Below are 18,802 nucleotides of genomic sequence, written 5' to 3' on the forward strand. Positions count from 1 at the left end.
TAAAATCTGGAAAACATTTCACTGTTTTTATTTAATTCATAAATGTATTTAATTAAAAAATGTACTATCTGAGTTTCTTCCTAACATAAACTTTTTTGCATTTGCAATTTTTTCACATCGAATCAAATTACAAACAATTCTAAATCTTGCCATTTAAAATATTTGTCCATTCAGGTGTGCACAGGTACTCTATGTTAGGCCATGTTTGTTTCCACTGAAAAAGTATATTAGAGCTCCCAGGTCAGTGTCTGATGACAATGAAAATACCCACTCTGTGTGACCTGTTAGCTGTGTAGGCCACTTCAGGTCTGTGAACTATTGTTCTGATAAATCGTGTTGTGTCACCACCGTCATTGCCTATTTACGCTGGTTCTATTCATATTTGTTATGTACTTAATGTGCATGTTTTAATTTGCATTGTTTAAACAAAATAAATTGCAAAATGATGTCAATCTAATACACCATGTTGACAAGATTTTTGATGGCCTATAATGGAGTGCTGACTTTACAAGATTTCTAGATTTTGGTGGAATATGCAGACAGAGCTTTTATGATATTAAAATGTTATAGTTCAGACAAGTGTTGCATCACTTCACATCTGTCAAATGAAAATAAAGTAGGCATTTATATATGTTAACAGACAAAGAAATGTCATTTTTAGATTGTACTTTTAAAAGATTTAATTTATTTTTTTCTCTATTTCTGTTACATTGGAATTCATTAATACTAGCTTGTTGGCATTAAGATTTAGTGTTTACTGATTTATATTGTAACTATCACATGATGCCCAATTTAAAGATTTTTTCCCCATATTCAATAATTAAACATGTCTCCCTATAACACTACATATTAACCTTGTGTATACACCACGGTTTGCATTCATTAGAAAATCTGCCAATATAAATATGCATGTTTACATCTTACTAATCCTAATGCACCCATGTTTACCACTCAAATCCATCTACTACACATAAATTTGCATTTCAAAACCTTTCAGAGTAAGGAATGAAAATATTTTTGGGTTTTCTGATTGCTTTTCAGACATTTAAATTATTTCAAATTTTCTATTAGTTTAAAGAGACAGCCCTCAGTGATCAAAATAAAAATTTAAAAGAAAATAATTTGATGTGAAAATTTTATGTGGTAGAATTAAACTAAAAACAGACCTATAAAAGTAATTTCATCATCTATTTTCAAAGAAAACAACTCTAACTTTGTAATCTACACAACCATATAAGTACTTTAACTTACTACCATGAAGCTGGGTACACATATACAGTACAGCTCGCAGCATAGTCTGATAAATACCTGATATAACTCCAATACCTGGTATACCAGGTATGAATCATTTGAAATTGATTATGTTATTTGTAATATACAAATGTACAACTCACTAATTGATAAATAAATTCTTGTGTATCATATAGTAGAAAATGCAATTTACCTGTAAGGTAAAACTGACTTTTAATTAGTGCTTGAAAACTCATAAATGTGTATATAAAAATGAACAGATTTTGTTGTTGATATGAAATGAGCAATTAGACAGATGAATATATGAAATACATGTACATGTATTTTCTATTTCTACTTTAAAAGAACTTTTTAAATAAAAAAAATATTTTGGTGTTTCTGGTGTTCTATCCTAACATGCCAACAGAGGATAAAATGTATTAATTTTTAAAATAAAAATCAGACTACAATTTAATTTTAAAAGGGAATTTCAGTTGAGTTATATTGCGCCCAAAAAATTAAAAATAAATATTGCTTTTTTTCATCAGGATTACATGTAGGTGTTCCAGTAAAAATCATTTGTAGGGAAAAAGTCACAGAAAATATTACTTTTTATAGATGTACAATGTATTTGGAGCTTTTATGGAAAATATCAAGTGTAAAAGATGAAAATTGTATTTTATCATCTATTTCATACCATTTAATTCTGAAATTAAATAATTTTATGTTATATTTGCATACATGACAGAAAATTTGAAAATTTCATTTTTATCCAATATAAAATAAATACAAAGAATGACATATGATAACAAAACAGTTTTTTTCATTGGCAAGGAAGTTATTTATTTTATTTCACTTATTACATTCATAGAAAAGGGGGGAGGCCACATCTACCAGAAGATGACAATATTCAGAATCCGACCTGCATAGGAATTTGACTGATTTACATCTAATAAATGGTCATTACACATTACAATGAAAATAATTGAGAAAATATGTCTAAAATTGACATGTGCATTAAACCATACCTACTAGATGTAGGATGTTCTTGAGGATTATATATGATTTCAAGCATTGTAACACATCAGTATTTTTCCTGTCACTTTTTTTTCAGTTAACCTAAAAATCAGATGTCCATGGAAATATTAAGAGCACATAAAGAGTTATTACATGTGATCAGTAGTATAAGTTGACTTCACATAATTTGTGTTATATTGCAAATCATTGTCACTCTGTACTATTTTATATTTTTTGATAAAAAAGATAGATGCAAAAAAAACCTATTATAGAAAACTTTAAAAAAATATAAATAATAAATGATAAATTAATAGTTTGTCATAGTGTCACAGATTTATAACAAATAAACAAAACCAAATCTACTTTCTAAAACACATATCATTTCAAAGAGAAAGTTTGATTTTATTTAAAATCAAATCATAATTACATGTAGCAACTCAAAGTTTTGTTGAGAAGTTTTATCATAAACGGTATATTCAGTGTTAAATGTACCTCTAAAAAATGTTGGTAGCTTTTAATTTGGGAATCTTTTTGTGCAGTTATACATGAAGATTTCCTTATATCAAATCATAAAGCAGAAAAATGTGTGTTCATACAACTGAAAAAAAAACAAAATATAGTTTCCTAATTATGATTTTTAAAATAAATAAACTGCAAACTAGTTTTTCAAAATGAAAAATAATAAATATAAAAATTGTCACATACATTTAATAATACAATTCTGTTTATCAAAAGACAAACAAATTCCTACACATATATGTATAATGTTCAATTAAAACACTGGTAAATACACTAATTTATCTACAAATTTCCTGAGAACTAAATAGTTTTGAAATTTCAGTTTAAATATACTTAAAATTTCAAACCTTAAATTAAAAAAAAAACCAACTTATTTTTAATTTATTCTACTTATACACTAATTCTAAAATGCTGAGATGAGCCACCTGTGTGTGATAATTAACTGTACAGGCATTGGATGCCAGGTATGAGGTATGCCAGGTATTTATCAGACTATGCTGCGAGCTGTACTGTATAACAAACCATCTTCTAACACTTTACACATATAGCATTTTAGCATCTTCACATCTATTGATGAACTTACACTAGTAACAGTGGACATGTACTGATTGTTTAACCAATGAATACTAACTTACACTAGTAACAGGGCACATGTATTGATTGTTTAACCAATGGATATTAACTTAAACTAGTAACAGTGCACATGTACTGATTGTTTAGCCAATGAATATTAATTTATACTAGTAACAGTGCACATGTACTGATTGTTTAACCAATGAATATTAACTTAAACTAGTAAAAGTGCACATGTTCTGATTGTTTAACCAATGAATATCAATTTACACTAGTAACAGTGCACATGTACTGATTGTTTAACCAATGAACATGAACTTCACCTTTAAATACAAAATATAGGTCCAATTTGTTCGTTCGTCAGACCAATTAGCATGAACTTTACCTTTAAAATATGTCCATTCTGAGTACCAATGAATGCAATGGTATAGTCATGTGTCACCGTCACAGTGATGGATGACACAGTTGTCTTCAAACCTAATGCTGCAGTAGCTTTTATTGGTTCAAATCCATCGATTGGCTGATTGACTTCCCATTTACCACAGTAATCCAGAGTTATTTCTTTTACCATAGCCTGCAATCAACAAAAACCTTTTGCAACTATTCACAACTACATACTTTATATTTAACAGATGCTACAACACACAAAATTATTTAAGAAATAATCACAACCTTATACAACCCATTTTTAAAGGTCATACACATGTATAAAACCTGGACATACTTTGCATACACATGCAAGATAAAATTTACATGTGCAAGATAAAAGTACCAGTATTTTTTTGTATTTTCAGCTGCATTGTTTGATTAAAGACTATACAGTTATATTGACTTATAATAGCTTTACTTATTATTAAAAATTTCAGCTCAACTGTCCAATTAGACAAATAAAAATTATGTAAGATGAATGTATACATGTACATCCAGAAATGACAATATACATGTACATCCAAAGGACTGGTATAATACTTACTTCAGCACCTTTAGTGCAAGGTTCTCTAGTTACAATATGATCAGGTCCAGTGTTACCAATACCTTCAAAACAATTCTTTATATTCTTTGTAAACATTTCACTGATTTTTTTCAATGGATAAAAACACACAGCAGTATCATTCAAAGCCTCGGTACTTCCTGCCTTACCAATAGAAAATGTAGCAAATAAAACATCATTCTTTGTTGTTATAAATAAAGCTTCAGCCAAAAGTTTTCCTGGTTTAGCCACTCGTGCTGCCTGTAGTAAATTATACTTAGCTCCATTAAATTCACAAACGAGTTCAACTTCAGTATAAGAGTAAAATTTTTTATCATCTTGGCACACTCGTATTAATTTTGTTATGTATTTCTCTGACTGAGTACTAGCTCTCTGAACTGTAGCCATGTAGCTAAATTTTCCAGATGAGAAACCATAAATATAATTCACATAAAACGACCATCGTTGCATTGCATCTATAACTTTTGAAGTACTGTGAAAAATATCCTTTTTTGAAATCATAAAAGTATTTAATTTACGACTAGAAAATGCAGGGATATCTTCTCTGACTAATCGAATTCCAGTAGTAGTGTAAGTGGTTCCAACATACATGACATTAGGAGGCGGTATTTCATTTTCAAATGAAGGACCGGGAGCAATAAAGGCCACTGTAGTTGCTGTCGCATTATTAGCCACAACATACTGATACTTAGAGTCATCATCATCAAACTTTGTTATATCAGATAATAAGTATTTTGTACAAGAACCTTGAAATAAACTTGAACAAGCTATAAGCCTTTTTCCTACATAGTCAATCATAAGAGCTTTGCTGTAACTTTTCATTGGCTTTTTGGAGTCACAGAAACTTAACTCAATGGGTAAACAATCTTGACTATCATCTTTTGGACCTGTGGCTATTGCCTGGTCGACAGTAAAATTTTCAGATAATTTTATAATCTTATTTACTCCTGCAACAAATATATATCCTGTAGTTTCATCTTTCACCATATGTCTGAATCCATCCTCAGGTTTTGGGTTAGAGTAAGTGAGCTTTATAAAGTGAGATTCCATCAACACCACCCCAAACAGATGTAGTATTACCAGTTCTATAACACAATTCATCTTGTTCTTTCAAGTCTGAAAAGATAAATATAATATGTCAACAATAATTAGAAGAGTTTTTTAAATAGTATGACATCTAAGAGAATATTTTTCTCATCAATGACTAGGGTTTATTTAAATCCTTCAAAGGTTGTTTTCTGTCTGTGTTCTGGCTACAGCACCATAGAGCTTGAGATTGTCTATTTTTTATTCATCAGTATATGCAAGTGTAAGTTACGAAAGCTCCTGATGTCATCAAACTTATGCTCAGTACTTCAATTCCTATGGTAACATTTCGAAAAATCTTAATACATTAATAACTACATGTAGTATTTTTAATGGCTACAAATATTGTACACAAGGTTACTCAATAGAAAACCTTCAGTAATGCATGCCACAGTATACATGTATTTGATAAAATCTTTAACTACAAGTAAATGTATAAACGCACAAATTCATGTTTTAAAAATGTGCAGTTACAAAAAATGTACACTGTAATGCATACACTTACAATGATGTATGTTTGAAATGTTATTCAATATGAAGTTTTGCTTTTTTTGCAAATATAATAACCTACAAATGTATACATATCATTTGGCATAAACTATAACATTTATGTGTACTACAAAAAAATTGCTAAATATCATGCACAATTGACATAATGAAAATGAAAGGAATTACAAGTAATAAACTTAATTTTATACATGTACATTAATGTACTAAATAATGTAAACATGTACATGTACATACATTTCTACAAATACCTTTACATGTAGGTTTATTCCTTACCATCTGACAACTTTCAAATTCACTTACAAGTAGTTCTATGGTGTGTGAAATATACTAACTCCCCTACCTTTATACATGTACGTCCTATAATTCATATATTTACATTGAGGATTTCACAAGGCTATCAATATAACATCAATAACTAAATCAGTATAGCCAGGAAAGTAAATCCCAAAAGTATGCAAACATAATCTTCTAAATATAATCCAGCAACTTTCTTCAGGTTGTTATTGAGTATATAAATTACAGGTATATTGTGATATAACTTGTTATTACACCTGTAAATCACAGGTATATATACAATCAGGTGAAAGTATCACCTGTGTCACCTACTTAAAGTAAATGATGACCACTATCATATTTTGACAGAACTGTTTGAAGAACACATGATTTATTAGAGTTGACATTTTTCTTACTATTATATTGCCACAAAAATACTAGCCAATCAAACAATGAAATGCTCTTACAAAAGAAGTATTTATAGATCACCATCCCTGATAATGAAGATTTTTCAAAAGAATAGAGATGTTTGGCAAAATATTATTAGTTTGAATAAGAAATGGTTGAGAATTATTCATTACCACTAGATGGACAACACACTACATGTAATTTATCTTAACTTTTGTACATACATGTAGATGTATAACAGGTAGATTTATAAACATCTACTTAAAAACAGCTTTTACATTAATAACTGGCAAGATTTAGTTTATAAAAAGGTTAATAAATTCTGAAAGTCAACTGACACCTACACTTTTGTCATTTCTTGACTGATAACACAATAATAATATCTAATTACCAACTAACATTATATCACAGGTTCATTAATCTATCTTGGGAATATACAATGTACACTGAACCCAGATGGTATATATTGTCTGTGAATTGTTCAAATTTTTCTTTTAATTTTTTTCATGGATGGTACACCATGTACATGTAGACAAACTGTCATTTTTTAGTCTTTTAAGTCTGTACTTGAAAACAACACCAAACGAAAAAATACAATGCCATTTTTAAATACTGTTTTTGAGACAGAAATGACTTCTGAGAATTGAATCACACTCCATAAACAATGTGATTCCCAATACATACACATATACTTGTAAGCTGTACAGTATTATCTATTTAAATTAAAAGTACTCACTAGTATATGCATACTTAAAATTTGCCTAAACTTAAATGGAGTTCAAATTCATATCTGCTTGAAAACATTTACAAAACAAAAATTGCTTGCAACTAAAATGTTTGACAAGGGTTTAGGTTAAAAAAAAACTTTGCATAGTTGATAGAATGGACATAATCAGAGAGGTTAAGTTTGTTCGATGACAGCTTGCTTTACAACAGTAACAATAGAAATTTGATATAACAGTGGGATTACAAAATTTATGGGCAGTAAAGTGTGTCATCATTTTCTAAAATATCTCCTCATTTTGTTATAAAATAAATCCCGGAAAACGCCCTACCTGACATTAAAAGATAAACTCCTACACATTAAGAATAAATCCAAAATTTATAACTGAATTATTCATTCATGAGCACATTCTTAAGTATGGTAATAAATAACTTTAATCCACTTTAAACTACCGGATGCCCTCTCCACCAATTTTTTTTGTCAATGAACTTCTTCTGCACAACTTTGTCAAGTTTATTTTTCATATTGTAACAACTTGAAAAACAAATATATCGGGTGATATGTAATTAATCATTCCATGGAAAACTTACCATTACTAAATATGTACTAAATCCACTGAAAAATAACACAAAATTAACTTTAAATGCGGCTACTATGTTTTCGTGTTATCACTCTTGTACTTTTTCAACACATGCGCCGTTGAACCGGAAGTAGCATGGTGCTCTATCGAGGTCAGTGAGCTCTTTGTTCGCATTGTTTGTTGTTTTGTGAAGATCACAGGTATATGGCGGTTAAATTTAAATCATTTAATCTGTTAAGCAAGAATCAGTTAAAAAGTGACAAATATATTTAGTATTACGGTCAAGAAGTCGGTGACAATGTTTAAAGAATTAGTTCGATCTGTTGAAACTTATGAAAGGTTAACAGTTCACACACGGGCTTGCCCCCGGTCCCACTATCAAATATGTTGCCCCACTAGTATATCGCAAGGGGGATCCCATATTTGGGGGTACCTCGCTTCAACTCATTTTGTTTAAGATAAAATCGAATATATCACTATTTACTACTCGGCAATCACTTGTCAAATGATGAATCTAATGAATAAACACAAGTATCACAATCAAAAATGAGAGTTCTTCGTGATGTCATCACTTATCTTTGATTTGGTTTTGATTGGCAAAAAATACATTGAGTGGCATGGGACATCCACTTTAAATCATCATAACTTATTTATTTTTAAAGAAAATTAAAAAAATTCTTTTGGTTCCCAACATTGCAAATAAATATCTTCTTATCCATGGAGTTTTTAAATAAATATTCAGTAATTAGACTACATGTACGTAAGATTTTAATTGTACCCAGTGCAGGTCCGGGTGTTAAAAGAATAGGCCTGCAGCAGCGCTAAGCTTGTCGTTAAAGGCAACTAAATAGTGCTGAGAAACCTAGCTGGGGCTGAGGCGCTCTGCCCACAAAGCAACTGGGATGTGTGCCCCAGGTGGTGGAATGGGGTACCCCAGGCATGTTACATGCTGGGGTTGTCAGGCTATAATACGGAAAACCTGACCACAAACCATTGTGGTGCACTGTGTTGGGAAAGATGCCACGTTCCTTGCACGTTTAAGAATTCTTCTGTGGTAATTGATAGGAATAGGAACCTTTGCACTCTGCCACAGGAGGCTGAATTGCCCAACCCTGCCCATCCCTCCCTTTTTTCTTGTGGCAATCAAAATTTGTAGACCTTATTATCCTTGTGCCCCATCCTTTTTTTTTCATTTTGATCATTTCATGTTCATTTTGTCATCCATTTCATGTTCATCGTCTGAATATAGCTGAAATATTGCTGCTCGGACGTTAAACCCCAACAATCAATCAATCAATTATAATTTTATACAAAAATAGAGGTTTACATATAAATATCACTACAAATTTATTTTTCAAGTAAAAGAGTTATAAATTCACATACTTAATATGAATTACTTTATCTAAATGAAACATTTCATAGAACCAAAATTGGATATAAAATTATAAAGTTTTGAAAATTTGGATTCTAATCATGAAATTGTCAATCGTTTATTTATTTGTTTATTTGCCAACCAGTTTGACACTTAATGATATGCAAATTAGTGAATATGACATCACTAATGAGATTGGCGAACTCTCCTATACTTCTAATTAAATCAACACAATGATTTTAGGAAATTTAGCGAGCGCGACGAAGCGGTGTGAGCTCTACCGTTATTACATGTACTTTCTAAATTTCCCTTAAGGTTCCCCAATATACTAACGAAAAAAAATCATGTCCTGGAAGTAACAAAAAGTGACTGTCCTTACAAAGAAAACTCATCATTTCCTTCAGTCAAACAAATAAAAAAATACAGGTTAAGATTACATTTCAGTAAAAATGAATTCCTCTTTTCTGATAGTTTTCAAGTCTTTTTTTGTAATTTGTTTTACTTATTTAAAGAAGTGAATGTTATGTTTATATATGTAAAATCTTCGGGAAACATGTGAATGTACGTACGCATATCTCCGCTGTTCCACTGTTGCTGTTGTCAAGAACCTAACCCGCCTCGGAAAAAATATAACTCCGGTTATATTATCAAAATCGAAGCATAGATTTTCTAAGATAGGAAAGGCAATCATTTTCTTGTTTGGAATTTGCAGACAGTCTTCTGAATATTGTTTACGTCACATGATATGTGTAAAATATTCCCATCATCCGCCGAGAACTGTAATATTTCCGGTATCTGTACAGATTGATCTGACAGGCCAAAATTATATAGATGTTGCTAGAGATGCCCTTAAGGGATTAAAAATGTAAAGCATTGCGAAGTGCTATAAAGTTATTGACCATTTTCAGAGCGAGGGGAAGGGGTATGGGGTTTGAATTTTGTGGGGAAAATTGTTCAAGTTATGCATTTATTGAAAAAAAAAACTCCCCCATTAATTAACAAGACAGATTTTTAAATAAAAGTATTGCACTTGCGAAGCTAAAATTTTCATCCAGGTCGACCCCCTTCTTTGTAATTTCCTTTGTTATTTTTACGAGTCTTGCACAGACCGTACATGTGCAGTATGGTAAAGCTCACGGTGCTCGTTGATTTAGGCAGTGCCTATCCCATATAACATTCAAACTCCATATTTATACAATTAATGAAATTAATGAGACTTGTCACAGCAAATCCATGTTATATATATGTCTCAGAATGTGACAACTCTTTTCGCTACAATGCTCAATCAGATCAAATTGATACAGGGAAGACATTGTAAGCATAGAAGGGTCAGAAAAATTTCCAAACATGTCAGAACTGTCAAATTTTTAAAGCAAATTTTACTATACTAAAGCATTCACATAGATGAGTCTATCAAAACTATTGTTCTTTTTGGATCTGAATCAGTCCTGTTGTGGCGACTAGGTCTGACTGTGTGGCGACATTAGCTTCTTTCGTTTAGCTGTATTGTATGGCTGAAGCCAGGCAAGTGCTCGTGGTATCCAGGTCTTTGATAGTTCAATCATCTTTTGGCTGTTATCATTCAACTCTTTCTCAACTAATGTTTAGGCATCAGAGTTGTCTTAGTAGCCTGTGTTGGAGTAGAGACTTCAGTAACATTCATGGTACAATGTAGCTGGTTGACTGTGGCTAATTGTAGGTGATGGCGGGGGACTGTGGATTGATTGGACTCTGGGGCATCTGTGGTAATGTAGTCACTGAAGGAGCAGGGGTATTCATAACTATTTTTTAAGGAAGTTTCAGTAAATACTGTTAAGTGGTGTGTTGGCAGTTACAGAGAGTAACTTTTCCTTTGCCATCCACACAGATAACTTGCTGGTGGTGCTGTCGTACCTCAACAGCCGTTCCAGTGCATTACCATCTCTTGGGATGGTTACCCATTTGGTTCTGGATGTAGACATGATCTCCAACTTGAATGGGTGGGAGGCGATGTATGTGTTCATTTGAACATTCATGTTCTCTTGAATGATGTTTCGCAAGAGTCATTTCACTATGAGACATCATCTCTTTCCATGTTTCGTGAGGTGAATATCTACACATCAGTATAGAAATAGTGTCACATATTGGTCGTCCAAACAAAATCAGAGCTGGGGATGCTTTCGTCTCTGGATCTATTGAATTTCTGTGATCAGTAATTCCCTTTGGAATTTATCAACATCCAGTGAAACAGTTGCAGATATATTGTCCCATAAGAATTACACCATCAACAGTACACAGACTTGTGACAAAGTGGTGAAATGGGTGCAGATCCATTGTTAGCATTTTGCAATCTTCAGGAAAGCCATTTTCTATCAGTCTAATGAGATTCACAAATATTGGGTCTGAAGTTGTGGTCCCATGTAACAACTGTGAAATTGGCATTCAAGGCAGTTGTTGTGACAGAGACTGTGGATATGTAATCAGCTACCAGGCAGTTTCCACCCATCATTACAACAGGCTAAGGTCTTACCAGCACACTTGCAGTACTTCTGCATCAACATTAATCCTGTTATCGACAGACCAGTCTATAGCCAAGCATGCCATACTCTTAGGATCAAACAGGCAGACCTCTGCCTTCATCTGTCCAATGGAATGTAGTTGAAGGTTTCAACATAGCATGAAATGGTTTCATTTGTTTTGTCATGGCGAATGCATATGCTCCCTGGTTAATTAGCCCAAACCAAGCTCTTGCACCAGTGATATCAGTTGGTGTTGGGAAGTTGCATATGGCATCAAGAAATTTGATACTTGGTTGTAAGTTGAGGTAATTGTGAGCCCTACAAAATCAACAATGTCTTTGGCTTGGAACTTGTTTGGATTCTGTGTAATCTTATTATAAGGTCACAGGTCTAGCCATTCACATGCTTGAAAAAATGCTGCTTCAGTGGAATTTGCCCACATACATGTGTCATCCAAGCATTTCACCTTATCTTTGAAATCTGTTATAAATGTAACAGTATCAAGTCATTTGTTGTAGACATTTCCACTGACCTTGAATCCTTGTAGAGCCTTTTTGTACATGTAACGGCCCCAGGTGGTAATAAATGTTGCAAAGTGGCGTTCTTCTTCCCTAACAGGAACTGAGTCATATCCATTCCAGGCATCTATGTCTGTTTTTTTTTCATACCTTGAGGGGCCTTGTCTGCAAGGTGAAAAGGGCTTGGGATGTAATGGGTCTGGCGCAGTTTAGTGGTTTCAAGTCTAGTCCGCCTTAGTGTGCCATCAGCTTTTCTTATTACCACCAAGTTGTAGGTGTATTTTGACTGACTCTTTCCAGGACACCAATTGTAACATCCCTCTCCAGGTCAGGATAGACTTTATCATGATTGGCACAAGGGCTGGCTTGTGAACTGCAACTGGTTTGGCTTTAGGATCAATATGGAGTTGGAGGGGCTCACACCATGAGTGGTAATAGTTGATATTCACAGACATTAAATGTTGTAGCACCATAGTAATCAAGAAACCATTCTTTCAATGTATCCACATTATCCTCTGTGGCCTTTATACCTGGAGGTACAATGTAAAGTTGTGGGAAGGGGAGGGTGTGTGGGTTGGTGTCGTTTGCAGGACCATGTAACTTTTCCTCTGAGTTCTCTTTAGCAGCAGTAATGTTTGAAGGTACTCCCAATATAACATTTGGGAAGTCTGCATGGATAATTTCAAGAGAGGTGAGTGCCTCCCTGCAAATAAAGGCTCTTTTTATGGAATTAGAAACATAATTCAGTAGCCATGTTGATATGGCTTAGTTTGTACCATCTTTAATTGTAATGTTTACAGCAACAGCTCCAATTACACCAAGGTCTTCTTTTATGGCCCCACATATGACAAGCTTCACTGGGATATCCCTTTCTTTTATTCCAAGGTTACTGGCTGTCTGTAGAGGTATGATTGAACTTTGGCACTCTGTGTCCTGCATAGGATGTCCAAAATATGCATGGTCCTTAGGTTGAGGTGTCATGCTGACCAAAAGCATTGGGTGGGGTTTCGAGGGTTGAGCTACCCACTGTCCATTAAAGACATGATGATCAAGACGTGCTGTTTGTTTATGCTGTTCAGATGTGATGCACAGTTGGTTGTAGACATACTTAACTCTGTCATGGTCTGTATCTCGATGTTGTTCTCTTGGTTGCCCCTGATTGTGGAGTTGCTGACCTGGAGGCAGGCTCTTGAAGATGCATTATGGTGTCCCCAGGACCCACTGGTAGTACACTTGCTACTTGACTTGGTATAATGGCCTTTAACTTTGCATTTCGCACATGTGAATGTCCAGGCCTCACAACTTCATGATCTGGCCTTGTGATCATTCCTCTGTCCATGAGCAGGACCACCACATGGCCAACATTTTACTCCAGTTGTGTTTGTTTATGGTTCTGGCAAAGGCGGCACTGGCTGAATCTCCAACTGCACTCCTGGTAACTTTACCCTGTTCTTTCTATGTAATAAATGGCACTGTCTCTTCCAGTGTTCTGTCTGACTTTGGATCATCAAGCAGGTCTGACAAATTTCTGGATCTGCAATTCCTCCCACAAGGTTGTCCTTGATAATCTCATCACTATAATTGAATGTATGGTTGCATACAGATTCTTTACACAAAGCTTGTACTGGCAGAGTGATGCCTGGCCTCTGAGACTGGCCTTATGCTTGACACAGGGGACTGTGTAATCCTGTTCAATTTAATGCGTTGTACTCTCACCTCTGACAGCCAATCTTTTTATTACATTAAGAAGATCTGGCTCTTTCATGCTGGCAACATTTATCTGAAGGCCACTCATGATGTATGTTCGAAGATTACCATCACAGCAATAAAATAGGGAAGTGGGTAGGACATTTTCTGCCATTACCATTCCTAATTTATACATATTCCACTTTCCCTTTCTTGTACATATACTAAAGAAAGGGAAAGTTTTTTGCTCATTTGCTTTTGTTACTTTGTATGTATGATTTCAGTTACTTAATGTTCTTTGTTGTGTATGTCTGTTTTCCATGTCTGGTCTTTGTTCCTGGATTACATTCTTTTGATTACCGCTATAACCTTGGTTCCCTTGATTGCTCTTTATAATTGGAAAGTTAAAATACTCACATTTTTTTCATAAAGTTTTGATATCAAACATCCTGTATCATTTTACATTTGAATGTATTCCTGTAAGTTAAGGTAGTTATGAAGAAGGTGCGTCAATTTTCTGTTTAATTTCAAGTTCTTTTTGGTGGATCAGATATAAGTAAACTTTAATTTCTGTTAAGAGTAATAACAAAATCTCTGATAAACTCTAGGCAATTGTTGATTCTTTTTTTTTTCTGCAGCAGCACTGTTAATATACAGATTGGACAAGAATGGTGCCTTATTGGTTTCTATAGCGTTTGACCTCCAAACCTACCAACAATGTTGTCAACCAAAAATTCCAACATCTTAATAACATAAAAAAACAGAGTAACCCTTGTTTGAATGAGTGTCCTTTTTTCACAAAATAAGCCTTTTCTCTAGCTAATACTGGACAAGCATATCTTCTACTGTTTTGTAAAGAAACATTGGTGAACATAATCATGCTGAACTGACTTATCATGTGGAAATAGTGTATAATATAGAAAAATCAGAAGTTTTTATACTATGTGTAGTACAAAAGGTAAAACTACCAGAAGAGAGACAGGTCGTTCGAATTTTTGAGAAGCAAGATTTGATTCATGCCGCTTGTAGAGTAGGCTTTATCACAGCAACTCTTGAGTTCATCCTTCACTGCTGTCAGTAGTGTAGTAAGGAGTTTGGGGAAGAGATTAGTTGTGCACTTGGTAGACCAAGCAATATATCTCTGTCTGTAATGACCTTTGTGTTGAAAAGTGTAGGTGTCCAATGAAAAGAAGAAAGAGCCATATTTTCATCACTTAAGGAATATCAAAGGAATTAAAACTGACACATGATTGGTAATTTTGTCTTCCTTTAGTATGTGTATTGTGCTGAGTGATTTAAAATATGTTTGATAGCCGAGTGTATTGTTAAGACAATATAGGGTATTTTGTACAGAAGTGCAGTAGTGAGGAGCTTTGTCTGCTGGCACAAAAACAAACTTGTCATGAAGATATGTTTAAATTTTTTAACCTGGGGATTGTAAAAAGATGAAGATTCTTGATTTTATTGACATTCTGAGGTGCTAAATTCCAGTGAGAAAAAAATGACTTATAGGACATTACTCAATTAGAAAGTGTCTCAGTTTTAGTTAATTTTGTTGCATATTCTTCACATGTGTCAATCAATGAAGTTTAGTTGATATGATAGGCTTTTTATAATAATTCCTTGCAATGAGTATTTTCAACTTTATTTATGTCACTAGTGATAACATGTCCAATAGGATTGAATTACAAAGTGGTGTAGACACAATCAGGTAAAACACTATGGTTACTGGTACAAGCGATATATAGTGGGTTTATTTGTTATTGTTTTGGTTTTTTTTTTTTTTTTTTTTTTGAAAAGGGGGAGGGTTGATGTAAAAGGGATGACTTGAAAACATTTAAAAAGGTGTTCTGTGAGGGAAGCTTCTTTTCATTATGGATCTGTATTTTAGATATTCATACAGTATTTATTGACAATATATTTCAAAAGGGTGACGCATTATGGCTTATTAACTGATGGTACAGAAATGGGGTTCCTTTTTTACTTTAGGAAAAATGACAATACGAAATGAGAAGTCATCATGTTTGTTGTAAAGTTGGTCGTGAGATTTCCTAGTCCTAGTGCCTGTAGTGTCCTTTATCTCAAGTTCTTGCGATTACTGATCTGCCCTATGAAAAATTCAACTGAACCCAGGTTAAAAAATAAAACTTCTTCTAGAAGTTTTTGCCCTTGGAAGAAAAAATGTCCATTTTCACAGACTTTGCCCTGTATTTCTGAGTTAAAAGTGTTTTATTATACCAATCATGGTCCGACAGTAACGTAACATTTATGATTCAATCCACTCATCCATGTACATGTATATTATACACACAATGAGAATTGGTGTACAGTTATATTATAATAGCTAGTGTAAGAACCAGATAGGAAAATAAGTTACAATTCCTAAATATTGTTTTTCCTTATATTCATAAAATGAATTATGAGTTTTAGGTGAGGGATTCGAGCCTTCTGGGGTCTGTTTATTTAATTGATCTCACTCTCATTCATTTGCAATTACAAGCTATCACACAACATTTTTGAAATCAATGTAGGCTTATTGTACACAACTGCTTGTTAAGACTTGAGTGTTTTTAAATGCATTTTACATTAATTCTTAAAGAATTGAAAAAACTTGACATTTTTCTTTCAGAGAATAGATTAATTTAAAAAATGAGGAAACATTGAAATAAAAGCTAACAAATGGTTTGGGACATGCACACATACTGTGCTGTTTTAACAGGTAAAAAATAGTATATTGTAGAAAAGAACTAATTGCATTTTTTTTAATGTAAGAAATCTTACTGATTTTTATCAAAATTTTATTTCAGCTTTACTTCATGCATGTAAGATTAGAACCAAGAAGTTATATATATTTTAATACAGTATGTTGATTACAGTTACATTTAAAAACAATGCATAATACTTTTGATCCTAAAAAGTTTTGAGTTATCCCCCCTTAACCATTTAAGACCATAATAAAAAGTAGAAAAAAATTATGGCTTTAAAATATAAACCCATCTTAATCTTGAATTGTAAAAAAACAAAATTCAAATTGTTTATGCTGCAAATAATAACTTGTTCTTCATTTAATGATGGTAAAGATTTTGATATAATAAACAAGGCTACCAGAGTTATATCCCCTGGTATAAGAATTACACACTAATTGATTGTTGTTATTTTTTTTTTCAATTGAATAGTCTCCCTTTCACCACACATCTTTCCAAATCACTCGATAAGTAAATGCAGAATATTTCACTTTGCAAGCAGGGGTTATCACTTTAAGTTAACAAACAGTTCTAGTTTCATGAAATTCTTGGGAATATTTTATATGTTGAATTTAACTATAAACTTGAATTTCTTTTCACAAGTGCTCGTTGGTCCATTTTCAACATAAATTAAACTCTAAAGGTTCTTTGACATGTACTATAATCTACCACTGTATATTGGATTATAATAGAGAAATGTCTAATTGCAAATTTTAAAAGATCTTTGAACATTCATTCTGTGTCAGAAACTTGTGTGGGTCAAACATGTAGTAAGCAGGCAGATCCTGTGATATGGTTTGGGCAGCACAGAGTACATTATATCCCACCAGTTTTATTGTTTCATTACAATGTTAAACTCATTATGGTGTCAGAAAAAAACAGGGATCTTTCTGTATCAATAGTGGATGACTCAGAATAAATGTTCAAAGATCTCTGATGAATCAGCCAAGTTATAAATGGACCAAAGAGTTATTTCCCTTTATTTCAAGGTGAAATAATGCTATGCAATTTATTTCATTGTTGCCATTTCAGTACATTAATGTGGTATCTAGTTGATGAAAATTATTAGAAAACACACACAGTCTCCCATGGATACACTTTTATTAGAAACTGTATCAAGCTTGGCAATACTTGTTCTGTAAAGGGTTTGACCTCTGTGGTCATATATAGCTATGCAGGGTATCAAACTTCCCCAAGCTGAAATTTAGGTTGTCCTTTGGAAAATACTTGTAGAAAAATAAATTAAATTTGGTTGTCCCCTGGGCAAGTATGATTTAATTTTTACTTGACTGAATGGTATTTTCACTTGTTCCAGGCAATAGGACAACCTTTAACATCATAGTCTGCTATGTAAAGCATTAGATTAACTTTAGTAATTACGGTATATTATTGACTGAAACAGTACATTTTTTTTGCCATACTCTGAGAAGCTTCTCAAGTTCTATATTTAAATCACAAAACAAATTTTGTAAGAAACCAGAACAAATAGTAAATCATAACCTTGAATTAAAATAAATCAAGCTAAGAGATTGTATTTTAACATAATCATTGCTGCATACAGTAGAAAATGATTATAGGAAACAATTACCCATCACTTATTGCAGACCTCTTTCTCTACTATTACACATCACAATTTTTTGATAGGATAAATAAAGACTCTTCCAAACAAGATTTAGTTGAAAAATTTATTAACACCTTTAGATATTTGGATATTTGGACAATACCTTGGCTCTAAATAATGATGACTTCAGTATTTATACTAAAGATATACATCATGTAGAGCTGTCAATAATGGTTAACTTAACACTAAAATTTACAATAAAAGGGATGATTTTTCTTCCCTATTGTCAACTATCCTTTACCATCATATGTTGTTTAAATATCACAATAAGTTCAGTTTGCTTGTATTTATAACAATGTTTCGGATTTTAATGAAAGGAATCTTTATCTAACCAAGGAACTACTACATCAAGGTTTTCGATATCACAAGCTTGTAAAAACATTCACAAAATTTTTCAACCAATACAAGGAAATCATTCTTGAATACAGATGTACTTGTAAATGATTTATATG

The 18,802-nt window shown here is 32.8% G+C and overlaps 2 protein-coding genes and 1 pseudogene across 10 annotated transcripts in view; 1 reads left to right on the forward strand and 2 right to left on the reverse strand.

The window, feature by feature from the left end:
* The window catches only part of LOC148626796 (plexin-A2-like), a 100,815-nt gene extending 92,759 nt beyond the window's left edge, over nucleotides 1–8,056 (reverse strand). The window contains exons 1-3 of one of the 3 annotated variants that reach the window (XM_088592151.1): nucleotides 7,922–8,056; nucleotides 4,313–5,446; nucleotides 3,725–3,913 (exon numbers count right to left, since the gene is read on the reverse strand). In XM_088592151.1, the coding sequence (XP_088448277.1) occupies nucleotides 3,725–3,913; nucleotides 4,313–5,431 (1,308 nt within the window). In that variant the 5' untranslated portion in view covers nucleotides 5,432–5,446; nucleotides 7,922–8,056. Of the gene's footprint in view, nucleotides 1–3,724; nucleotides 3,914–4,312; nucleotides 5,447–7,662; nucleotides 7,807–7,921 lie in introns of those variants that run through there. The other 2 variants (XM_088591980.1, XM_088592070.1) reach the window with 2 other exon arrangements.
* The window catches only part of LOC148626797 (plexin-A2-like), a 64,513-nt gene continuing 53,739 nt past the window's right edge, over nucleotides 8,029–18,802 (forward strand). For 4 of the 7 annotated variants that reach the window (XM_088592277.1, XM_088592777.1, XM_088592363.1 and 1 more), the window contains exon 1: nucleotides 8,029–8,111. The gene's annotated coding sequence lies outside the window, so the exon portion shown is untranslated. Of the gene's footprint in view, nucleotides 8,112–16,614; nucleotides 16,705–18,802 lie in introns of those variants that run through there. The other 3 variants (XM_088592537.1, XM_088592620.1, XM_088592696.1) reach the window with 1 other exon arrangement.
* On the reverse strand, nucleotides 13,623–14,865 carry LOC148626798 (uncharacterized; annotated as a pseudogene).

The sequence above is a fragment of the Perna viridis genome, chromosome 1 (assembly GCF_037379345.1).
Source record: "Perna viridis isolate PV_CMFRI_1.1 ecotype Kerala chromosome 1, ASM3737934v1, whole genome shotgun sequence".
NCBI lineage: Eukaryota > Metazoa > Mollusca > Bivalvia > Mytilida > Mytilidae > Perna > Perna viridis.